The following is a 26,394-nucleotide window of genomic DNA, read 5'->3' as shown; positions in this document are numbered from 1 at the left end:
GTGTTTACCTCTGTTGTTGTCGTTGTGTTTCTGGTCGTCCTTTAGGGGCAGCTGGTGGGCAGCGAGGGCAGAGGAGAGGGCCAGGAGGCTGGCGCTGCCCGCGGTGGGCAGGGGGGCAGAGGAGAGGGCCAGGAGGCTGGCGCTGCCCGCGGTGGGCAGGGGGGCAGAGGAGAGGGCCAGGAGGCTGGCGCTGCCCGCGGTGGACAGGGGGGGTTGAGGGGGTTGGAGCCCAGCAGGTTGGGGGGTGAGGGGCACCGGGAGGGCATGACCACCATGAGACAGGTGCTGGAGCTGCTGTTGATTACACACACATGCCATTGTCATTACCACTCCACACTAGACACAGGCAGAGAGAGACAGAGGAGAGAAATAGGATGAAGAGCCAAAATGTGCAGTTTTGCAGCCAAATATGTGTCCTCCTGCCATAACCTGAGGGACAGCCAGTGAAATATGCAATGTAATGTCAATAATATTCCCCATTTAGTTTTGTTTCTGCTTTCATAACATGTGTCTTCTGAGTCATGTTGAGACTGGTCGACTACTATTGCTTTAATGTATTGTTATTCTCATTAATATTGTTGTTGTAGTTCCTGTTAATGGTAATCCCATTTCCACTACTACTATTATTATTGCTGTTGGTCCCACCATGTTTGTTATATGTATACTTTGACAATGTAAGTAATGTAACTTGCCATGTCAATAAAGTCCACTGAACTGAATTGGAGAAGACGGAAAGAGAAAGACAGAGAGACACTAAGAGAGAGAGACACTAAGAGAGAGAGACACTTAGAGAGAGAGACACTAAGAGAGAAAGAGAGACACTAAGAGAGAGACACTGAGAGAGAGAGACACTAAGAGAGAGAGAGACACTAAGAGAGACGAGAGACACTAAGAGAGGAGAGACACAAGGAAGAGAGAGAGACACTAAGAGAGAGAACACAAGAGAGAGAGAGACACTAAGAGAGAGAGAGAGACACTAAGAGAGAGAGAGAGACACTAAGAGAGAGAGAGACAAGAGAGAGAGAGACACTAAGAGAGAGAGAGAGACATAAGAGAGAGAGAGGGACACACAAAGAGAGAGAGAGAGAGATCTCAGAGAGACACTAAGAGAGAGAGAGACACTAAGAGAGAGAGAGCACTAAGAGAGAGAGAGGAGACACAAGAGAGAGAGAGACTAAGAGAGAGAGACACTGAAGAGAGAGAGACACTAAGAGAGAGAGAGACACTAAGAGAGAGAGAGACACTAAGAGAGAGACACTAAGAGAGAGAGAGACTAAGAGAGAGAGACACTAAGAGAGAGAGACACTAAGAGAGAGAGAGAGACACTAAGAGAGAGAGACACAAGAGAGAGAAGACACTAAGAGGAACAGAGAGAGAGGCACTAAGAGAGAGACACAAAGAGAGACACTAAGAGAGAGAGAGAACACTGAGAGAGAGAGACACAAGAGAGACACTAAGAGAGAGAAACACTGAGAGAGAGAGACACTAAGAGAGAGAGAACACTGAGAGAGACACTAAGAGAGAGAGACACTGGATACTAAGAGAGAGAGACACTCAAGAGAGAGAGAGACACTAAGAGAGAGAGACTAAGAGAGAGAGACACTAAGAGACATAAGAGAGAGACACTAAGAGAGAGAGACACAAGAGAGAGACGACACTGAAGAGAGAGAGACACAAGAGAGAGAGGGACACTCAAGAGAGAGAGACCCTAAGAGAGAGAGAGCACTAAGAGAAGAGAGACACTAAGAGAGAGAGAGACACTAAGAGAGAGAGACACTAAGAGAGAGAGACACTAAGAGAGAGAGAGACACTAAGAGAGAGAGAGACACTAAGAGAGAGAGAGAGACACTAAGAGAGAGAGAGAGACACTAAGAGAGAGAGAGAGACACTAAGAGAGAGAGACACTAAGAGAGAGAGAGACACTAAGAGAGAGAGCACTGAGAAGACTGCAGAGAGAGAGACATAAGAGAGAGAGAGACACTAAGAGAGAGAGCACTAAGAGAGAGAGAGACACTAAGAGAGAGAGAGAGACACTAAAGAGAGAGAGAGACACTAAGAGAGAGAGAGACACTAGAGAGAGAGAGACACTAAGAGAGAGAGAGAGACACTAAGAGAGAGAGAGACTAAGAGAGAGAGACACTAAGAGAGAGAGACACTAAGAGAGAGAGAGAGACACTAAGAGAGAGAGAGAGACACATGAGAGAGAGAGAGACACTAAGAGAGAGAGAGAGACACTAAGAGAGAGAGAGAGACGGCAGAGAGAGAGACACTAAGAGAGAGAGAGAAGCACTAAGAGAGAGAGAGACACTAAGAGAGAGAGACACTAAGAGAGAGACCAAGAGAGAGACAGAGAGACACAAGAGAGAGAGAGACACTAAGAGAGAGACACTAAGAGAGAGACACTAAGAGAGAGAGACACTAAGAGAGACACTAAGAGAGAGACACTAAGAGAGAGAGACACTAAGAGAGAGAGACACTAAGAGAGAGAGACACTAAGAGAGAGAGACACTAAGAGAGAGAGACACTAAGAGAACTAAGAGAGAGAGACACTAAGAGAGAGAGACACTAAGAGAGAGAGAGACACTAAGAGAGAGAGAGACACTAAGAGAGAGAGACACTAAGAGAGAGAGAGACACTAAGAGAGAGAGAGACACTAAGAGAGAGAGACACTAAGAGAGAGAGACACTAAGAGAGAGACACTAGAGAGAGAGAGACACTAAGAGAGAGAGAGACACTAAGAGAGAGAGAGACACTAAGAGAGAGAGACAAAGACACTAAGAGAGAGAGACACTAAGAGAGAGACTAGAGAGACACTAAGAGAGAGGCACTAAGAGAGAGAGACACTAAGAGAGAGAGACACTAAGAGAGAGAGACACTAGAGAGAGACACTGAAGAGAGAGACACTTTAAGAGAGAGCCTAAGAGAGACACTAAGAGAGAGAGAGACACTAAGAGAGAGAGACACTAAGAGAGAGAGACACTAAGAGAGAGACAGAGACACTAAGAGAGAGAGAGAACACTAAGAGAGAGAGACTAGAGAGAGAGACACTAAGAGAGAGACTAGAGACACTAAGAGAGAGAGAGAGACACTAAGAGAGAGAGACACTAAGAGACACTAAGAGAGAGACACTAAGAGAGAGAGCACTAAGAGAGAAGAGAGACTCAAGAGAGAGAGACACTAGAGAGAGAGAGACACTAAGAGAGAGACACTGAGAGAGAGAGACACTAAGAGAGCTAGAGAGACACTAAGAGAGAGAGACACTAAGAGAGAGAGAGCACTAAGAGAGAGAGAGACTAAGAGAGAGAGACACTAAGAGAGAGAGACACTAAGAGAGAGAGACACTAAGAGAGAGAGACACTAAGAGAGAGAGACACTAAGAGAGACACTAAGAGAGAGAGAGACACTAAGAGAGAGAGAGACACTAAGAGAGAGACACTAAGAGAGAGACACTAAGAGAGAGAGAGACTAAGAGAGAGAGAGACTAAGAGAGAGAGACACTAAGAGAAAGAGACACTAAGAGAGAGACACTAATAGAGAGAGACACTAATAGAGAGAGACACTAAGAGAGAGACACTAAGAGAGAGAGAGACACTAGAGAGAGAGAGACACTAAGAGAGAGAGACACTAAGAGAGAGAGAGACACTAAGAGAGAGAGAGAGACACTAAGAGAGAGAGACACTAAGAGAGAGAGAGACACTACAGAGAGAGACCTAAGAGAGAGACACTGAGAGAGAGAGACACTGAGAGAGAGACTAGAGAGAGAGAGACACTAAGAAACACTGAGAGAGAGACACTAAGAGAGAGAGACACTAAGAGAGAGAGACACTAAGAGAGAGACACTGAAGAGAGAGAGACACTAAGAGAGAGAGACACTAAGAGAAAGACACTAAGAGAGAGACACTAAGAGAGAGAGACACTAAGAGAGAGAGACACTAAGAGACCGAGAGAGACACTAAGAGAGAGAAGACACTAAGAGAGAGACACTAAGAGAGGAGACACTAAGAGAGAGACACTAAGAGAGACACTAAGAGAGAGAGACACTAAGAGAGCAGAGAAGACACTAAGAGAGAAGACACTAAGAGAGAGAGACACTAAGAGAGAGAGACACTTAAGAGAGAGACACTAAGAGAGAGACACTAGAGAGAGAGAGACACTAAGAGAGAGAGAACACTAAGAGAGAGAGACACTAAGAGAGAGAGACACTAAGAGAGAGACACTAGAGAGAGAGACACTAAGAGAGAGAGACACTAAGAGAGAGACACTAAGAGAGAGAGACACTAAGAGAGAGACACTAAGAGAGAGAGACACTAAGAGAGAGAGAGACACTAAGAGAGAGACACTAGAGAGAGCACTAAGAGAGAGAGACACTAAGAGAGAGACACTAAGAGACACTAAGAGAGAGACACTAAGAGAGAGAGACACTAAGAGAGAGAGACACTAAGAGAGAGAGAGAGACACTAAGAGAGAGAGACACTAAGAGAGAGAGACACTAAGAGAGAGAGAGACACTAAGAGAGAGAGAGAGACACTAAGAGAGAGAGAGACACTAAGAGAGAGAGACACTAAGAGAGAGAGACACTAAGAGAGAGACACTAAGAGAGAGACACTAAGAGAGAGACACTAAGAGAGAGACACTAAGAGAGAGAGACACTAAGAGAGAGACACTAAGAGAGAGAGAGACACTAAGAGAGAGAGACACTAAGAGAGAGAGACACTAAGAGAGAGAGACACTAAGAGAGAGACACTAAGAGAGAGACACTAAGAGAGAGAGACACTAAGAGAGAGAGACACTGAGAGAGAGACACTAAGAGAGAGAGACACTAAGAGAGAGAGACACTAAGAGAGAGAGACACTAAGAGAGAGACACTAAGAGACAGAGAGACACTGAGAGAGAGACACTAAGAGAGAGAGATACACTAAGAGAGAGAGATACACTAAGAGAGAGAGACACTAAGAGCGAGAGAGACACTAAGAGAGAGAGAGACACTAAGAGAGAGAGAGACACTAAGAGAGAGAGAGACACAGAGAGAGAGAGACACTAAGAGAGAGAGATACTAAGAGAGAGAGAGGGGTAATAGAGAGAGGGGTAATAGAGAGAGAGGTAATAGAGAGAGGGGTAATAGAGAGAGAGAGGGGTAATAGAGAGAAAGGGTAATAGAGAGAGGGGTAATAGAGAGAGGGGTAATAGAGAGAGAGAGGGTAATAGAGAGAGAGGGTAACAGAGAGAGGGGTAATAGAGAGGGGGTAATAGAGAGAGAGGGGTAATAGAGAGGGGGGGTAATAGAGAGAGGGGGTAATAGAGAGAGGGTAATAGAGAGAGGGGGTAATAGAGAGAGAGATGGGTAATAGAGAGAGAGGGGTAATAGAGAGAGAGATGGGTAATAGAGAGAGAGAAGAGAGGGGGTAATAGAGAGAGAGAGGGGTAATAGAGAGAGGGGTAACAGAGAGAGGGGTAATAGAGAGAGAGGGAGGGGTAATAGAGAGAGAGGGGCAATATAGAGAGGGGTAATAGAGAGAGGGGTAATAGAGAGAGAGAGGTAATAGAGAGAGGTAATAGAGAGAGAGGGGTAATAGAGAGAGGGGTAATAGAGAGAGGGGTAATAGAGAGAGAGAGGGTAATAGAGAGAGAGAGGTAATAGAGAGAGAGGGGTAATAGAGAGAGGGGTAATAGAGAGAGAGAGGTAATAGAGAGGGGTAATAGAGAGAGAGGGGGTAATCAGAGAGAGAGGGGTAATAGAGAGAGAGAGGGGTAATAGAGAGAGAGGGTAATAGAGAGAGAGAGAGTAATAGAGAGGGTATAGAGAGGGGTAATAGAGAGAGAGGGGTAATAGAGAGAGGGGGTAATAGAGAGAGGGGTAATAGAGAGAGAGAGAGGGTAATAGAGAGAGAGGGGTAATAGAGAGAGGGGTAATAGAGAGGGTAATAGAGAGGGGGTAATAGAGAGAGGTTAATAGAGAGAGGGGTAATAGAGAGAGGGGGTAATAGAGAGAGGGGTAATAGAGAGAGGGTAAGAGAGAGGGGGTTATAGAGAGGGGGTAATAGAGAGAGGGGGTAATAGAGAGAGGGGTAATAGAGAGAGGGGGGAATAGAGAGAGGGTAATAGAGAGAGAGATGGGTAATAGAGAGAGGGGGTAATAGAGAGAGAGGGTAATAGAGAGAGAGGGGTAATAGAGAGAGGGGGTAATAGAGAGAGGGGGTAATAGAGAGAGAGGGGTAATAGAGAGAGGGGTAATAGAGAGAGAGGTAATAGAGAGGGTAATAGAGAGAGGGTAATAGAGAGAGGGGTAATAGAGAGAGAGGGGTAATAGAGAGAGAGAGGTAATAGAGAGAGAGGGTAATAGAGAGAAGGGGTAATAGAGAGAGAGGTAATAGAGAGAGGGGTAATAGAGAGAGGGGTAATAGAGAGAGGGGTAATAGAGAGAGAGGGTAATAGAGAGAAGGGGTAATAGAGAGAGAGGTAATAGAGAGAGGGGTAATAGAGAGAGGGGTAATAGAGAGAGAGGGGTAATAGAGAGAGGGGTGAGAGAGAGGGGTAATAGAGAGAGAGGTAATAGAGAGAGGGGTAATAGAGAGGGGGGTAATAGAGAGAGGGGGTAATAGAGAGAGGGTAATAGAGAGGGGGTAATAGAGAGAGGGGGTAATAGAGAGAGAGGGGTAATAGAGAGAGGGTAATGAGAGAGAGGGGTAATAGAGAGAGAGAAGTAATAGAGAGAGGGGTAATAGAGAGGGGGGTAATAGAGAGAGGGGTAATAGAGAGAGGGGTAATAGAGAGAGAGGGGTAATAGAGAGAGAGGGGTAATAGAGAGAGGGGTAATAGAGAGAGGGGTAATAGAGAGAGAGGGGTAATAGAGAGAGGGGTAATAGAGAGAGGTAATAGAGAGAGGGTAATAGAGAGGGTAATAGAGAGAGAGGGTAATAGAGAGAGGGGGTAATAGAGAGGGGTAATAGAGAGAGGGGGTAATAGAGAGAGGGTAATAGAGAGAGAGAGGGGGTAATAGAGAGAGGGTAATAGAGAGAGGGGGTAATAGAGAGAGGGGGTAATAGAGAGAGGGGGTAATAGAGAGAGGGGTAATAGAGAGGGTAATAGAGAGGGGGTAATAGAGAGAGGGTAATAGAGAGAGGGGGTAATAGAGAGAGGGTAATAGAGAGGGGGTAATAGAGAGAGGGTAATAGAGAGAGGGGTAATAGAGAGAGGTAATAGAGAGAGAGAGAGGGTAATAGAGAGAGAGGGGTAATAGAGAGAGAGGGGGTAATAGAGAGAGGGGTAATAGAGAGAGAGGGTAATAGAGAGAGAGGGTAATAGAGAGAGAGGGTAATAGAGAGAGGGTAATAGAGAGAGGGGTAATAGAGAGAGAGGTAATAGAGAGAGAGGGTAATAGAGAGAGAGGGGTAATAGAGAGGGTAGAGAGAGGATAGAGAGAGAGGGGTAATAGAGAGAGAGAGGGTAATAGAGAGAGAGGTAATAGAGAGAGAGGGGTAATAGAGAGAGAGAGGGGTAATAGAGAGAGAGAGGTAATAGAGAGAGAGGGGTAATAGAGAGAGAGGGGTAATAGAGAGAGAGGGGTAATAGAGAGAGAGGGGTAATAGAGAGAGGGGGTAATAGAGAGAGAGAGGTAATAGAGAGAGAGGGGTAATAGAGAGTTAGAGGGGGTAATAGAGAGAGGGGTAATAGAGAGAGAGGGGTAATAGAGAGAGAAGGGGGTAATAGAGAGAGAGGTAATGAGAGAGGGGTAATAGAGAGGGGGTAATAGAGAGAGGGGTAATAGAGAGAGAGGGGGTAATAGAGAGAGGGGGTAATAGAGAGAGAGGGAAATAGAGAGGGTAATAGAGAAGAGGGTAATAGAGAGAGGGGTAATAGAGAGAGAGGGTAAGAGAGAGGGGTAATAGAGGAGGGGTAATAGAGAGGGGTAATAGAGAGAGGGTAATAGAGAGAGGGGTAATAGAGAGAGAGAGGTAATAGAGAGAGAGGGTAATAGAGGGTAGAGGGGTAATAGAGAGAGGGGTAATAGAGGGAGGGGTAATAGAGAGAGGGGTAATAGAGAGAGGGGGGTAATAGAGAGAGGGGTAATAGAGAGAGAGGGGTAATAGAGAGAGAGGTAATAGAGAGGGGGGTAATAGAGAGAGGGGGTAATAGAGAGAGGGGTAATAGAGAGGAGGGTAATAGAGAGAGAGGGGTAATAGAGGGGGTAATAGAGAGGGGGTAATAGAGAGAGGGGGGTAATAGAGAGAGAGGGGTAATAGAGAGAGGTGTAATAGAGAGAGGGGGGTAATAGAGAGAGGGGTAATAGAGAGAGGGGTAATAGAGAGAGAGAGGGGTAATAGAGAGAGAGGGTAATAGAGAGAGGGGTAATAGAGAGAGGGTAATAGAGAGAGGGTAATAGAGAGAGAGAGGTAATAGAGAGAGGGGTAATAGAGAGAGGGGTAATAGAGAGAGGGGTAATAGAGAGAGGGTAATAGAGAGAGGAGTAATAGAGAGAGGGGTAATAGAGAGAGGGTAATAGAGAGAGAGGGGTAATAGAGAGAGAGGGTAATAGAGGAGGGTAATAGAGAGAGAGGGTAATAGAGAGAGAGGGGTAATAGAGAGAGGGGTAATAGAGAGAGAGGGGTAATAGAGAGAGGGGTAATAGAGAGAGGGGTAATAGAGAGAGGGGTAATAGAGAGAGGGGTAATAGAGAGAGGGGTAATAGAGAGAGAGGGGTAATAGAGAGAGAGAGAGGGGTAATAGAGGAGGGGGTAATAGAGAGAGGGGGTAATAGAGAGAGAGGGGTAATAGAGAGAGGGTAATAGAGAGAGGGTAATAGAGAGAGGGTAATAGAGAGAGGGGTAATAGAGAGAGGGGTAATAGAGAGAGAGAGGGGTAATAGAGAGAGAGGGGTAATAGAGAGAGGGGTAATAGAGAGAGGGGTAATAGAGAGAGAGTAATCTGGGGCGGCAGGTAGCTTAGTGGTTAAGAGCGTTGTACCAGTAACCGAAAGGTCTCTGGTTCTAATCCCCGAGCCGACTAGGTGAAAAATCTGTCGATGTGCCCTTGAGCAAGGAACTTAACCCTAATTGCTCCTGTAAGTCGCTCTGGATAAGAGCGACTGCTAAATGACCTATTTATTTTTATTACCCCTCTCTCTCTCTAATCCCCCTCTCTCTATTACCTCTCTCTCTCTATTACCCCTCTCTCTCTCTATTACCCCCCTCTCTCTATTACCCCTCTCTCTCTATTACCCCCTCTCTCTCTCTAATCCCCCTCTCTCTATTACCTCTCTCTCTCTATTACCCCTCTCTCTCTCTATTACCCCTCTCTCTCTCTATTACCCCTCTCTCTCTATTACCCCTCTCTCTATTACCCCTCTCTCTCTATTACCCCTCTCTCTATTACCCCCTCTCTCTATTACCCCTCTCTCTCTATTACCCCTCTCTCTATTACCCCTCTCTCTATTACCCCCTCTCTCTATTACCCCCTCTCTCTCTATTACCTCTCTCTCTCTCTATTACCCCCCTCTCTCTCTTTCCCCTCTCTCTCTATTACCCCTCTCTCATTACCCCTCTCTCTCTATTACCCCCTCTCTCTATTACCCCTCTCTCTCTATTACCCCTCTCTCTCAATACCCCTCTCTCTCTATTACCCCTCTCTCTCTATTACCCCTCTCTCTATTACCCCCTCTCTCTATTACCCCTCTCTCTATTACCCCTCTCTCTTTACCCCTCTCTCTCTATTACCCCCTCTCTCTATTACCCCCTCTCTCTACTACCCCTCTCTCTCTATTACCCCCTCTCTCTCTTCCTTACCCCCCTCTCTCTATTACCCCCTCTCTCTATTACCCCTCTCTCTATTACCCCTCTCTCTCTATTACCCCCTCTCTCTATTACCCCCTCTCTCTATTACCCCCCTCTCTCTATTACCCCTCTCTCTATTACCCCTCTCTCTCTATTACCCCTCTCTCTATTACCCCCCTCTCTCTATTACCCCCTCTCTCTCTCTATTACCCCTCTCTCTCTATTACCCCCTCTCTCTCTTACCCCTCTCTCTATTATCCCTCTCTCTCTATTACCCCTCTCTCTCCTATTACCCCTCTCTCTCTCTTCCCCCTCTCTCTATTACCCCTCTCTCTCTATTACCCCTCTCTCTCTATTACCCCTCTCTCTCTCTATTACCCCTCTCTCTCTATTACCCCTCTCTCTCTATTACCCCTCTCTCTCTATTACCCCTCTCTCTCTATTACCCCTCTCTCTCTATTACCCCTCTCTCTCTATTACCCCTCTCTCTCTATTACCCCTCTCTCTCTATTACCCCTCTCTCTCTATTACCCCCTCTCTCTATTACCCTCTCTCTCTATTACCCCTCTCTCTCTATTACCCCCTCTCTCTATTACCCCTCTCTCTCTATTACCCCTCTCTCTATTATACCCCCTCTCTCTATTACCCTCTCTCTCTATTACCCCTCTCTCTATTACCCCCTCTCTCTATTACCCCTCTCTCTCTATTACCCCTCTCTCTATTACCCCGTCTCTCTCTACCCCCTCTCTACCCTCTCTCATTACCCCTCTCTCTCTATTACCCCTCTCTCTCTATTACCCCCTCTCTCTATTACCCCTCTCTATTACCCTCTCTCTCATTACCCCTCTCTCTCTATTACCCCCTCTCTCTATTACCCCTCTCTCTATTACCCCCTCTCTCTCTATTACCCCCTCTCTCTCTATTACCCCCTCTCTCTATTACCCCCTCTCTCTCTATTACCCCCCTCTCTCTATTACCTCTCTCTCTATTACCCCCTCTCTCTATTACCCCCTCTCTCTCTATTACCCCTCTCTCTATTACCCCCTCTCTCTCTATTACCCCTCTCTCTATTATCCCCTCTCTCATTACCCCTCTCTCTCTATTACCCCTCTCTCTCTACCCCCTCTCTCTATTACCCCCTCTCTCTCTATTACCCCCCTCTCTCTATTACCCCTCTCTCTATTACCCCTCTCTCTATTACCCTCTCTCCTCTCTATACCCTCTCTCTCTCATTACCCCCTCTCTCTATTACCCTCTCTCTACTACCCCCCTCTCTATTACCCTCTCTCTCTCTTACCCCTCTCTCTATTACCCTCTCTCTCTATTACCCCTCTCTCTCATTACCCCTCTCTCTATTACCCCTCTCTCTATGCCCCTCTCTCTATTACCCCTCTCTATTACCCCCTCTATTACCCCTCTCTCTATTACCCTCTCTCTCTCCCTCTCTCTCTATTACCCTCTCTCTACTCTTACCCCCTCTCTCTATTACCCCCCTCTCTATTACCCCCTCTCTCTATTACCCCCTCTCTCTATTACCCTCTCTCTCTCTATTACCCCTCTCTCTCTCATTACCCTCTCTCTCTATTACCCCCCTCTCTCTATTACCCCTCTCTCTCATGCCCCCTCTCTCTATTACCCTCTCTCTCTATTACCCCTCTCTCTCTATTACCCCCTCTCTCTATTACCCCCTCTCTCTATTACCCCTCTCTCTCTCTATTACCCCCTCTCTCTCTATTACCCCTCTCTCTATTACCCCCCTCTCTCTATTACCCCTCTCTCTCTTACCCCTCTCTCATCACCCTCTCTCTCTATTACCCCCTCTCTCTATTACCCCTCTCTCTCTACCCCTCTCTCTATTACCCCCCTCTCTATTACCCCCCTCTCTATTACCTCTCTATTACCCCTCTCTCTATACTCTCTCTCTACCTCTCTATTACCCCTCTCTCTATTACCCCTCTCTCTTACCCCTCTCTCTATTACCCTCTCTCTCTATTACCCCTCTCTCTCTATTACCCCTCTCTCTCTATTACCCCCCTCTCTCTATTACCCCTCTCTCTCTATTACCTCTCTCTCTCTATTACCCCTCTCTCTCTTACCCCTCTCTCTCTATTACCTCTCTCTCTCTATTACCCCTCTCTCTCTATTACCCCTCTCTCTCTATTACCCTCTCTCTCTATTACCCCCTCTCTCTACCCTCTCTCTACCTCTCTCTCTTACCCCTCTCTCTCTCTATTACCCTCTCTCTATTACCCCTCTCTCTATACCCCTCTCTCTATTACCCCTCTCTCTCTATTACCCCCTCTCTCTCTATTACCCCTCTCTCTCTCCCTCTCTCTCTCTATTACCCCCTCTCTCTCTATTACCCTCTCTCTCTCTACCCCTCTCTCTCTCTATTACCCCTCTCTCTCTCTACCCTCTCTCTCTATTACCTCTCTCTCTATTACCCTCTCTCTATTACCCCTCTCTCTCTATTACCCCCTCTCTCTCTATTACCCCCCTCTCTCCTCTATTACCCTCTCTCTCTACCTCTCTCTACCCCTATTACCCCTCTCTCTCTACCCCCCCTCTCTATTACCCCCTCTCTCTATTACCCCTCTCTCTCTATTACCCCTCTCTCTCTATTACCCCTCTCTCTATTACCCCTCTCTCTATTACCCCCTCTCTCTATTACCCCTCTCTCTCTATTACCCCTCTCTCTCTATTACCCCTCTCTCTATTACCCCCCTCTCTCTATTACCCCCTCTCTCTATTACCCCTCTCTCTCTATTACCCCCCTCTCTCTATTACCCCCTCTCTCTATTACCCCTCTCTCTCTATTACCCCCTCTCTCTATTACCCCTCTCTCTCTCATTACCCCCTCTCTCTTATTACCCCTCTCTCTACCCCTCTCTCTATTACCCTCTCTCTCTATTACCCTCTCTCTATTACCCCCCTCTCTCTATTACCCCCCTCTCTCTATTCCCCCCTCTCTCTCCCTATTCCCCCCTCTCTCTATTACCCCCTCTCTCTATTACCCCTCTCTCTCTATTACCCTCTCTCTCTATTACCCCTCTCTCTCTATTACCCCCTCTCTCTATTACCCCCTCTCTCTATTACCCCCTCTCTCTATTACCCCTCTCTCTATTACCCCTCTCTCTCTATTACCCCCTCTCTCTATTACCCCCTCTCTATTACCCCCTCTCTCTATTACCCCTCTCTCTCTCTATTACCCCCCTCTCTCTATTACCCCTCTCTCTATTACCCCTCTCTATTACCCTCCCTCTCTCTATTACCCCTCTCTCATTACCCTCTCTCTCTATTACCCCTCTCTCTCTATTACCCCTCTCTCTCATTACCCCCTCTCTCTATTACCCTCTCTCTATTACCCCCTCTCTCTCTATTACCCCCCTCTCTATTACCCCTCTCTCTATTACCCCCCTCTCTCTCTATTACCCCTCTCTCTCTCTATTACCCCTCTCTCTCTATTACCCCCCTCTCTCTCTATTACCTCTCTATTACCCCTCTCTCTATTACCCCTCTCTCTATTACCCCTCTCTCTCTATTACCCCTCTCTCTCTATTACCCCTCTCTCTCTATTACCCCCTCTCTCTATTACCCCCTCTCTCCTCCCCTCTCTCTATTACCCCTCTCTCTCTATTACCCTCTCTCTCTCTATTACCCCTCTCTCTCTCTATTACCCCTCTCTCTATTACCCCTCTCTCTCTCTTACCCCTCTCTCTCTATTACCCCTCTCTCTCTCTATTACCCCCTCTCTCTCTCTTACCCCCTCTCTCTCTATTACCCCTCTCTCTCTCTATTACCCCTCTCTCTCTATTACCCCTCTCTCTCTCTATTACCCCTCTCTCTATTCACCCCTCTCTCTCTATTACCCCCTCTCTCTCTCTATTACCCCCTCTCTCTATTACCCCTCTCTCTCTATTACCCCTCTCTCTCTATTACCCCCTCTCTCTCTATTACCCCTCTCTCTCTATTACCCCTCTCTCTCTATTACCCCTCTCTCTCTCTATTACCCCTCTCTCTCTATTACCCCCTCTCTATTACCCCTCTCTCTATTACCCCTCTCTCTATTACCCCTCTCTCTATTACCCCTCTCTCTATTACCCTCTCTCTATTACCCCCTCTCTCTCTCTCTATTACCCTCTCTCTCTCTATTACCCCTCTCTCTCTCTATTACCCTCTCTCTCTATTACCCCCCTCTTTCTCTCTATTACCTCTCTCTCTATTACCCCTCTCTCTCTCTATTACCCTCTCTCTCTCTATTACCCCCTCTCTCTCTATTACCCCTCTCTCTATATTACCCATCTCTCTCTCTATTACCTCTCTCTCTCTATTACCCCTCTCTCTATTACCCCTCTCTCTATTACCCCTCTCTCTCTATTACCCCCTCTCTCTATTACCCCTCTCTCTCATTACCCCCCCTCTCTCTATTACCCCCCTCTCTATTACCCCTCTCTCTATTACCCCTCTCTCTCTATTACCCCTCTCTCTCTATTACCCCTCTCTCTCTATTACCCCTCTCTCTCTATTACCCCTCTCTCTCTCTCTGTCTCTCTAAATTCAATTTCATTTTAATTTAAGGGCTTTATTGTCTTGGGAAACATATGTTAACATTGCCAAAGCAAGTGAAGTACATAATAATCAAAAGTGAAATAAACAATAAATATTAACAATAAATATTAACAGTAAACATTACACTCAGAAGTTCCAAAAGAATAAAGACATTTCAAATGTCATATTATGTCTATATACAGTGTTGTAACAATGTGCAAATAGTTAAAGTACAAATGGGGAAATAAATCAACATAAATATGGGTTGTATTTACAATGGTGTTTGTTCTTCACTGGTTGCCCTTTTCTTGTGGCAACAGGTCACAAATCTTGCTGCTGTGATGGCACACTGTGGTATTTCACCCAGTAGATATGGGAGTTTAACAAAATTGGGTTCGTTTTCAAATTCTTTTTGGGTCTGTGTAATCTGAGGGAAATATTTGTCTATAATATGGTCATACATTTGGCAGGAGGTAAGGAAGTGCAGCTCAGTTTCCACCTCATTTTGTGGGCAGTGTGCACATAGCCTGTCTTCTCTTGAGAGCCAGGTCTGCCTACGGTGGCCTTTCTCAATAGCAAGGCTATGCTCACTGAGTCTGTACATAGTCAAAGATTTCCTTAAGTTTGGGTCAGTCACAGTGGTCAGGTATTCTGCCACTCTGTACTCTCTATTTGCTCAGTTCTTTTGTAAATTCTTTCCAATGTGTCAAGTAATTCTCTTTTTGTTTTCTCATGATTTGGTTGGGTCTAAATGTGTTGCTGTCCTGGGGCTCTGTGGGGTCTGTTTGTGTTTGTGAACAGAGCCCCAAACCAGCTTGCATAAGGGACTCTTCTCCAGGTTCATCTCTCTGTAGGTGATGGCTTTGTTATGGAAGGTTTGGGAATCGCTTCCTTTTAGGTGGTTGTAGAATTTAACGGCTCTTTTCTGGATTTTGATCATTAGTGGGTATCGGCCTAATTCTGCTCTGCATGCATTATTTGGCGTTTTATGTTGTACACAGAGGATATTTTTTCCTCCAATCTTCTCTCTCTCCCTCTCTCCCTCTCTCCCTCTCTCCCTCCCTCCCCTTAGTTCCAGTGAAGGGAAATGTTAACGCTACAGCATACAATGACATTCCAGACAATTCTGTGCTTCCACCTTTGTGGCAACAGTTTGGGGAAGGCTCTTTCCTGTTTCAGCATGACAATGCCCCCGTGCACAAAGCGAAGTCCATACAGAAATGGTTTGTCGAGATCGGTGTGGAAGAACTTGACTGGCCTGCACAGAGACTTGACCTCAACCCCATAGAACACCTTTGGGATGAATTGGACCGCCGACTGCGAGCCAGGCCTAATCGCCCAACATCAGTGCCCGACCTCACTAATGCTCTTGTGGCTGAATGGAAGCAAGTCCCTGCAGCAATGTTCCAACATCTAGTGGAAAGCTTTCCCAGAAGAGAGGAGGCTGTTATAGCAGCAAAGGGGGGACCAACTTCATTTTAATGCCCATGATTTTGGAATTAGATGTTCGACAAACAGGTGTCCACATACTTTTGGTCATGTAGTGTAGTAAAACAAGGTGGGGCCATTTTGCGGGTCCCCACAAGGAAAAAGGCTATTTTAGGAGTTCGGTTTAGGGTTAGTGGTTTGGTGTTAAGGTTGCCGTTAAGGTTAGGTTTTGAATGGGAATCAATTGTTTGGTCCCCACAAGGTTAGTAAAACAAATGTGTGTGTGTGTGTGTGTGTGTGTGTGTGTGTGTGTGTGTGTGTGTTACAGACGTACCCCGATGATGGCGTTGAGTTCAGCCATGGTGACCTGTTTAGCTCTTTCCACCGCTTGGACTACCTGCTGCTGGTGCTGATACACACACAGGGAGATAGACACACAGGGAGATAGACACACAGGGAGATAGACACACAGGGAGATAGACACACAGGGAGATAGAGACACAGGGAGATAGAGACACAGGGAGATAGACACACAGGGAGATAGACACACAGGGAGATAGACACACAGGGAGATAGAGACACAGGGAGATAGACACACAGGGAGATAGACACACAGGGAGATAGACACACAGGGAGATAGAGACACAGGGAGATAGACACACAGGGAGGGAGATAGACACACAGGGAGATAGACACACAGGGAGATAGACACACAGGGAGATAGACACACAGGGAGATAGACACACAGGGAGATAGACACACAGGGAGATAGACACACAGGGAGATAGACACACAGGGAGATAGAGACACAGGGAGATAGACACACAGGGAGATAGACACACAGGGAGATAGACACACAGGGAGATAGACACACAGGGAGATAGACACACAGGGAGATAGACACACAGGGAGATAGACACACAGGGAGATAAAGAGGGAGATATACACAGAGGGAGATAGAGACACAGGGAGATAGAGAGGGAGATAGACACACAGGGAGATATACACACAGGGAGATAGAGACACAGGGAGATAGAGACACAGGGAGATAGACACACAGGGAGATAGAGAGGGAGATATACACAGAGGGAGATAGAGAGGGAGATAGACACACAGGGAGATATACACACAGGGAGATAGAGACACAGGGAGATAGACACACAGGGAGATAGACACACAGGGAGATAGACACACAGGGAGATAGAGACACAGGGAGATAGACACACAGGGAGATAGACACACAGGGAGATAGACACACAGGGAGATATACACACAGGGAGATAGAGACACAGGGAGATAGACACACAGGGAGATAGACACACAGGGAGATAGATAGAGACACAGGGAGATAGACACACAGGGAGATAGACACACAGGGAGATAGACACACAGGGAGATAGAGCACAGGGAGATAGAGACACAGGGAGATAGACACACAGGGAGATAGACACACAGGGAGATAGACACACAGGGAGATAGACACACAGGGAGATAGACACACAGGGAGATAGACACACAGGGAGATAGACACACGGGAGATAGAGACACAGGGAGATAGACACACAGGGAGGAGATAGACACACGGAGATAGACACACGGGAGATAGACACACAGGGAGATAGACACACAGGGAGATAGACACACAGGGAGATAGACACGGGAGATAGACACACAGGGAGATAGACACACAGGGAGATAGACACACAGGGAGATAGAGACACAGGGAGATAGACACACAGGGAGATAAAGAGGGAGATATACACAGAGGGAGATAGAGACACAGGGAGATAGAGAGGGAGATAGACACACAGGGAGATATACACACAGGGAGATAGAGACACAGGGAGATAGAGACACAGGGAGATAGACACACAGGGAGATAGAGAGGGAGATATACACAGAGGGAGATAGAGAGGGAGATAGACACACAGGGAGATATACACACAGGGAGATAGAGACACAGGGAGATAGACACACAGGGAGATAGACACACAGGGAGATAGCACACAGGGAGATAGACACACAGGGAGATAGACACACAGGGAGATAGACACACAGGAGATAGACACACAGGAGATAGACACACAGGGAGATAGACACACAGGGAGATAGACACACAGGGAGATAGACACACAGGGAGATAGACACACAGGGAGATAGACACACAGGGAGATAGAGACCAGGGAGATAGACACACAGGAGATAGACACACAGGGAGATAGACACACAGGGAGATAGACACACAGGGAGATAGACACACAGGGAGATAGACACACAGGGAGATAGACACACAGGGAGATAGACACACAGGGAGATAGACACACAGGGAGATAGACACACAGGGAGATAGACACACAGGGAGATAGACACACAGGGAGATAGACACAGGAGGGAGATAGACACACAGGGAGATAGACACACAGGGAGATAGATAGACACACAGGGAGATAGATAGACACACAGGGAGATAGACACACAGGGAGATAGACACACAGGGAGATAGATAGACACACAGGGAGATAGATAGACACACAGGGAGATAGATAGACACACAGGGAGATAGACACACAGGGAGATAGACACACAGGGAGATAGACACACAGGGAGATAGACACACAGGGAGATAGACACACAGGGAGATAGACACACAGGGAGATAGGGAGATAGAGACACAGGGAGATAGACACACAGGGAGGGAGATAGACACACAGGGAGATAGATAGACACACAGGGAGATAGACACACAGGGAGATAGATAGACACACAGGGAGATAGATAGACACACAGGGAGATAGATAGACACACAGGGAGATAGACACACAAGGAGATAGACACACAGGGAGATAGACACACAGGGAGATAGACACACAGGGAGATAGAGACACAGGGAGATAGAGACACAGGGAGATAGAGACACAGGGAGATAGGGAGATAGACACACAGGGAGATAGACACACAGGGAGATAGACACACAGGGAGATAGAGGGAGATTACAGAGGAGATAGAGACACAGGGAGATGAGAGGAGATAGAGCACACAGGGAGATATACACACAGGGAGATAGAGACAGGAGATAGACACACAGGGAGATAGACACACAGGGAGATAGACACACAGGGAGATAGACACACAGGGAGATAGACCAGAGGAGATATACACAGAGGGAGATAGAGACACAGGGAGATAGACACACAGGAGATAGACACACAGGAGATAGAGACACGGGAGATAGAGAGGAGATAGACACACAGGGAGATATACACACAGGGAGATAGACACACAGGGAGATAGAGACACAGGGAGATAGACACACAGGGAGATAGAGAGGGAGATAGACACACAGGGAGATATACACACAGGGAGATAGAGACACAGGGAGATAGACACACAGGGAGATAGACACACAGGGAGATAGACACACAGGGAGATAGGGAGATAGACACACAGGGAGATAGAGACACAGGGAGATAGACACACAGGGAGATAGACACACAGGGAGATAGACACACAGGGAGATAGACACACAGGGAGATAGACACACAGGGAGATAGACACACAGGGAGATAGAGACACAGGGAGATAGAGACACAGGGAGATAGAGACACAGGGAGATAGAGACACAGGGAGATAGACACACAGGGAGATATACACACAGGGAGATAGAGACACAGGAGATAGACACACAGGGAGATATACACACAGGGAGATAGAGACACAGGGAGATAGAGACACAGGGAGATAGAGACACAGGGAGATAGACACACAGGAGAAGGGATAGACACACAGGGAGATAGACACACAGGGAGATAGACACACAGGGAGATAGACACACAGGAGATAGACACACAGGGAGATAGACACACAGGGAGATAGAGACACAGGGAGATAGACACACAGGAGATAGACACACAGGGAGATAGACACACAGGGAGATAGACACACAGGAGATAGACACACAGGGAGATAGAGACACAGGGAGATGAGAACACAGGAGATAGAACACAGGGAGATAGACACACAGGGAGATAAAGAGGGAGATATACACAGAGGGAGATAGAGACACAGGGAGATAGACACACAGGGAGATAGACACACAGGGAGATAGACACACAGGGAGATAAAGAGGGAGATATACACAGAGGGAGATAGAGACACAGGGAGATAGAGAGGGAGATAGACACACAGGGAGATATACACACAGGGAGATAGACACACAGGGAGATAGACACACAGGGAGATAGACACACAGGGAGATAGACACACAGGGAGATAGACACACAGGGAGATAGAGACACAGGGAGATAGACACACAGGGAGATAGACACACAGGAGATAGACACACAGGAGATAGATAAAGAGGGAGATATACACAGAGGGAGATAGAGACACAGGGAGATAGAGAGGAGATAGACACACAGGGAGATATACACACAGGGAGATAGAGACACAGGGAGATAGAGACACAGGGAGATAGAGACACAGGGAGATAGAGACACAGGGAGATAGACACACAGGGAGATAGAGACACAGGGAGATAGAGACACAGGGAGATCGAGACACAGGGAGATAGACACACAGGGAGATAGACACACAGGGAGATAGACACACAGGGAGATAGACACACAGGGAGATAGACACACAGGGAGATAGACACACAGGGAGATAGACACACAGGGAGATAGACACACAGGGAGATAGACACACAGGGAGATAGACACACAGGGAGATAGAGACACAGGGAGATAGACACACAGGGAGATAGACACACAGGGAGATAGACACACAGGGAGATAGACACACAGGGAGATAGACACACAGGAGATAGACACACAGGGAGATAGACACACAAGGAGATAGACACACAGGGAGATAGACACACAGGGAGATAAAGAGGGAGATATACACAGAGGGAGATAGAGACACAGGGAGATAGAGACACAGGGAGATAGAGAGGGAGATAGACACACAGGGAGATATACACACAGGGAGATAGAGACACAGGGAGATAGACACACAGGGAGATAGACACACAGGGAGATAGACACACAGGGAGATAGACACACAGGGAGATAGACACACAGGGAGATAGACACACAGGGAGATAGACACACATGGAGATAAAGAGGGAGATATACACAGAGGGAGATAGAGACACAGGGAGATAGAGAGGGAGATAGACACACAGGGAGAGAGACAATGTAGTATATGAATAATTTGTTTACAGTAAAGCAAATATTATGCAAATCCATGCATCCTCAGCAGTACCTCTGTCTGACTGCAGTCGTCCCTGATCCCTAGTCTAATCAGCTAATCCATCCCATAATCCAGCTAATCCATTTATAATACAGGTGTAATCTGAGGAGAGGTTTGGAGCCAGCGCTCTGCTCCATCCCGCCTTGCCTTTCCTCCCATCCTCCAGAGCAGGGTCTAAACACACACGTACCCTCACAGACAGGAAACACAACACCCTGGGAGAGACAAAGGTCCCTCTCCCTCTCTATCTCCCTCTCAATTCAATTAAATTAAATTTGCTTTTTTGGTTTGACGTAACAATGTACACATTGCCAAAGCGTATTTTGGAGATGAAGTGATCAATTTGCAATATGAACATAACTAAAATAATAATAATAAATATTGTCAACGGGACAATCAGTAACAACAATAACCAAGGGTCAAAATAACTATACATTGAACAATAACAATATAGAGGACATGTGCAGGTTGGTTGGTCTGTCAGACACTGTCCCTCATCTTATGGCAGGCAGCAATGTAGTGCGCTGCCAACCCACAGCTCTCTGAGTCCTCCCCCAACAGGACGGGTAGCCTGAGTCCTCCCCCAACAGGACGGGTAGCCTGAGTCCTCCCCCAACAGGACGGGTAACCTATCCTGCCAACCCACAGCTCTCTGTGTCCTCCCCCAACAGGACGGGGAGCCTATCCTGCCAACCCACAGCTCTCTGCGTCCTCCCCCAACAGGATGGGTAGCCTGAGTCCTCCCCCAACAGGACGGGTAGCCTGAGTCCTCCCCCAACAGGACGGGTAGCCTGAGTCCTCCCCCCAACAGGACGGGGTAGCCTGAGTCCTCCCCCAACAGGACCGGGTAGCCTCGTCCCTCCCCCCAACAGGACGGGTAACCTATCCTGCCAACCCACAGCTCTCTGTGTCCTCCCCCAACAGGGACGGGGGAGCCTATCCTGCCAACCCACAGCTCTCTCGTCCCTCCCCCCAACAGGATGGGTAGCCTGAGTCCTCCCCAACAGGACCGGGTAGCCTCGTCCTCCCCCAACAGGACGGGTAGCCTGAGTCCTCCCCCAACAGGACGGGTAGCCTGAGTCCCTCCCCCAACAGGACGGGCAGCCTGAGTCCTCCCCAACAGGACGGGGTAGCCTGAGTCCTCCCCCAACAGGACGGGTAGCCCGAGTCCTCCCCCCAACAGGACGGGTAGCCTCGTCCCCCCAACAGGACGGGAGCCTGGTCCTCCCCAACAGGGCAGGTAGCCTGAGTCCTCCCCCCCAACAGGACGGGCAGCCTGAGTCCTCCCCCCAACAGGAGGGTAGCCTGAGTCCTCCCCCAACAGGACGGGTAGCCTGAGTCCTCCCCCAACAGGGCCGGGTAGCCTGCGTCCTCCCCCAACAGGACGGGTAGCCTGAGTCCTCCCCCAACAGGACGGGTAGCCTGCGTCCTCCCCCAACAGGAAGGGTAGCCTGAGTCCTCCCCCAACAGGACGGGTAGCCTGAGTCCTCCCCCAACAGGACGGGTAGCCTGAGTCCTCCCCCAACAGGACGGGTAGCCTATTCTCATCAGAGAGGTCTTTGAAACCTTGAATAAGGGTTTCAAATTTGGGGAAATGACTCTAATTGTTTTCTAATATTTTTGACATTTTGTCAGGAAATGCAGCTCTGTCTCAAGTTCTGCTGTGGTGCAGTGGTTCCAGGGGTTTTCCCTTCTCAATGGCAAGGCTGTGCTCACGGAGTCACAGATGGTGCTGGAGGGGATGGATGCCGTTTTATGGACTCTTAACCAACCATGCTATTTTGTGTGTTTTTTCGCACAGTTTGTAACTTATTTTGTACATAATGATGCTGCTACCGTCTCTTATGACCGAAAAGAGCTTCTGAACATCAGAACAGCGATTACTCACCTCGAACTGTACGAATAATTTTTATTTAATGAGTCTGACGAGAGGGATTTGCTCCAGACACCCGACAGGTCCCTCATCCCCGTCATTCACAGTAGAAAGAAAAGGAGATATCGCGGAAGGCTGTAGACCCCACTATTTACCAAGAGAGTATTCATCTATATTCTTCGTAGCCGTAGCAGTCTATTTACCACCACAAACTGATGCTGGCACTAAGACTGCACTCAATGAACTGTATAAGGCCATAAGCAAACAGGAAAACGCTCATCCAGAGGCGACGCTCCTAGTGGCCGGGGACTTTAATGCAGGGAAACTTAATTCCGTTTTACCTAATTTCTACCAGCGACTCTAACCCGGACGCTTATAAGATATCCCGCTATGCCCTCCGACGAACCATCCAACAGGCAAAGAGTCAATACAGGACTAAGATTGAATCATACTACACCGGCTCCAACACTCGTGGATGTGGCAGGGCTTGCAAACTATTACAGACTACAAAGGGAAGCACAGCCGCGAGCTGCCCAGTGACACGAGCCTACCAGACGAGCTAAATCACTTCTATGCTCGCTTTGAGGCAAGCAACACTGAAGCATGCATGAGAGCACCAGCTGTTCCGGATGACTATGTGATCACGCTCTCCGTAGCCGATGTGAGTAAGACCTTTAAACAGGTCAACATTCACAAGGCTGCAGGTCCAGATGGATTACCAGGACGCGTACTCAGAGCATGCGCTGACCAACTGGCAAGTGTCTTCACTGACATTTTCAACCTCTCACTGTCTGAGTCTGTAATACCAACATGTTTCAAGCAGACCATCTGTGCCCAAGAACACTAAGGTAACCTGCCTAAATAACTACCGCCCCGTAGCACTCACATCTGTAGCCATGAAGTGCTTTGAAAGGCTGGTCATGGCTCACATCAACACCATTATCCCAGAAACCCTAGACCCACTCCAATTTGCATACAGCCCCAACAGATCCACAGATGATGCAATCTCTATTGCGCTCCACACTGCCCTTTCACACCTGGACAAAAGGAACACCTATGTGAGAATGCTATTCATTGACTACAGCTCAGCGTTCAACACCATAGTGCCCTCAAAGCTCATCACTAAGCTAAGGATCCTGGGACTAAACACCTCCCTCTGCAACTGGATCCTGGACTTCCCTGACGGGCCGCCCCAGGTGGTAAGGGTAGGTAACAACACATCTGCCACGCTGATCCTCAACACGGGGGCCCCTCAGGGGTGCGTGCTCAGTCCCCACCTGTACTCCCTGTTCACTCATGACTGCGTGGCCAGGCACGACTCCAACACCATCATTAAGTTTGCTGATGACACAACAGAGGTAGGCCTGATCACCGACAATGATGAGACAGCCTATAGGGAGGAGGTCAGAGACCTGGCCATGTGGTGCCAGGATAAAAACCTCTCCCTCAATGAGATCAAGACAAAGGAGATGATTGTGGACTACAGGAAAAACAAGATAACCGAGCACGCCCCCATTCTCATCGACGGGGCTGTAGTGGAGCAGGTTGAGAGCTTCAAGTTCCTTGGTGTCCACATCACCAACAAACTAACATGGTCCAAGCACACCAAGACAGTCCAAGCACACGACAAAACCTATTCCCCCTAAGGAGACTGAAAAGATTTGGCATGGGTCCTCAGATCCTCAAAAGGTTCTACAGCTGCACCATCGAGAGCATCCTGACTGGTTGCATCACTGCCTGGTATGGCAACTGCTCGGCCTCCGACCGCAAGGCACTACAGAGGGTAGTGCGTACGGCCCAGTACATCCCTGGGGCCAAGCTTCCTGCCATCCAGTACCTCTATACCAGGCGGTGTCAGAGGAAGGCCCTAAAAATTGTCAAAGACTCCAGCCACCCTAGTCATAGACTGTTCTCTCTGCTACCACACGGCAAGCAGTACCGGAGCACCAAGTCTATATCCAAGAGGCTTCTAAACAGCCTCTACCCCAAGCCATAAGACTCCTGAACATCTAATCAAATGGCTACCCAGACTATTTCCATCCCCTCCCCCCTATTACGCTGCTGCTACTCTCTGTTTATTATGTATGCATAGTCACTTTAATAACATGTACATATTACCTCAATTACCTCGACTAGCCGGTGCCCCCGCACATTGACTCGGTACCTGTACCCACTGTATATAGCCTCCCTACTGTTATTTCACATTGACTCTGTACCGGTACCCCCTGTATATAGCCTCCCTACTGTTATTTTTACTGCTGCTCTTTAATAATTTGTTAATTTTTTTTGTTTGTTTGTTGATTTTTTGGGGGTATTCTTTCTTAAAACTGCATTGTTGGTTAAGGGGTTGTAAGTAAGCATTTCACTGTAAGGTCTACACCTGTTGTATTCGGCACATGTGACAAAGAACATTTGATTTGATTTGATTTGAGCCTGTACTTTGTCAAGGTTTTTCTAAGGTTTTGATCAGTAACCATGGTCAAATAGTTATCCACGGTGTACTGTCGATTTAGGGCCAGATAGCACCGCATTTTACTTTGTGCCTGTGTTTCCCGAAAGGTAATGTAGTTTTGTTTTGACTGTGTTGTAATTTGGTTTATTCTGATTGATTTGATGTTCTGGTCCTGAGGCTTCAGTGTGTTAGTAGAACAGGTTTGTGAACTCAGCCCCAGGACCAGCTGGATGAGGGGACTCTTTTCTTTGCTCAGCTCTTGGCATTGCAGGGCTCTCTCTCTCTCTTCAATTCAATTAAATTCAAAGGGCTTTACTGGCATGGGAAACATATGTTTACATTGCCAAAGCAAGTGAAATAGATCATCAACAAAAGTGAAATAAACAATACATGAACCTCTCTCTCCATCTCATTCTGTCCCTTCTCCTCAACCCTTTCTTTTGAATGGATCAGAAGATAGTTTTCCACTGTGACTATCTGAGAGAACAGGAGACAGACTAACTGGAGATCACACTAACCTCCAGTGAGAGGAAGGGGATGACTTGGGCACAGATTGCATTCAGTCGCTTCACCATCTCCGCCTGAGAGAGAGAGAGAGAGAGAGAGAGAGAGAGAGAGAGAGAGAGAGAGAGAGAGAGAGAGAGAGAGAGAGAGAGACAGAGAGAGAGAGAGAGAGAGAGAGAGAGAGAGAAAGAAACAACCCTAATTGACAAAGAAACAAACTAAAACAAAGGCAAAGTCTTCTCATTCTTTGTTGATTTCAAAAAAGCTTTTGACTCAATTTGGCATGAGGGTCTGTTTTACAAATTGATGGAAAGTGGTGTTGGGGGGAAAAACATACAACATTATAAAATCCATGTACACAAACAACAAGTGTGCGGTTAAAATCGACAAAAAAAACCACACATTTCTTTCCACAGGGCCGTGGGGTGAGACAGGGATGCAGCTTGAGCACCACCCTCTTCAACATATATATCAACGAATTGGCGAGGGCACTAGAACAGTCTGCAGCACCCGGTCTCACTCTACTAGAACAAATTCATGAGAATTTAATGGATTCGAAAAAGCTATAC

The 26,394-nt window shown here is 47.4% G+C and overlaps 1 protein-coding gene across 1 annotated transcript; it reads right to left on the bottom strand.

Moving 5' to 3' along the window:
- Window positions 1-8: 8 nt before the first annotated feature.
- LOC123489864 (transducin-like enhancer protein 4) lies at window positions 9-25,899 on the bottom strand (the record flags this gene model as incomplete). The annotated part of the gene is made up of 3 exons (XM_045220216.1): window positions 25,840-25,899; window positions 16,078-16,152; window positions 9-294 (listed from the first exon to the last, which is right to left on the bottom strand). Coding segments are annotated over exons 1-3 (418 nt in total), but the record flags the coding sequence as incomplete, so codon positions are not given.
- Window positions 25,900-26,394: the final 495 nt, after the last annotated feature.

This window comes from Coregonus clupeaformis, unplaced genomic scaffold (assembly GCF_020615455.1).
Source record: "Coregonus clupeaformis isolate EN_2021a unplaced genomic scaffold, ASM2061545v1 scaf3369, whole genome shotgun sequence".
NCBI lineage: Eukaryota > Metazoa > Chordata > Actinopteri > Salmoniformes > Salmonidae > Coregonus > Coregonus clupeaformis.
Note: the sequence above shows the minus strand (reverse complement) of the source record. Positions and strands in the feature narration are given on the sequence as shown.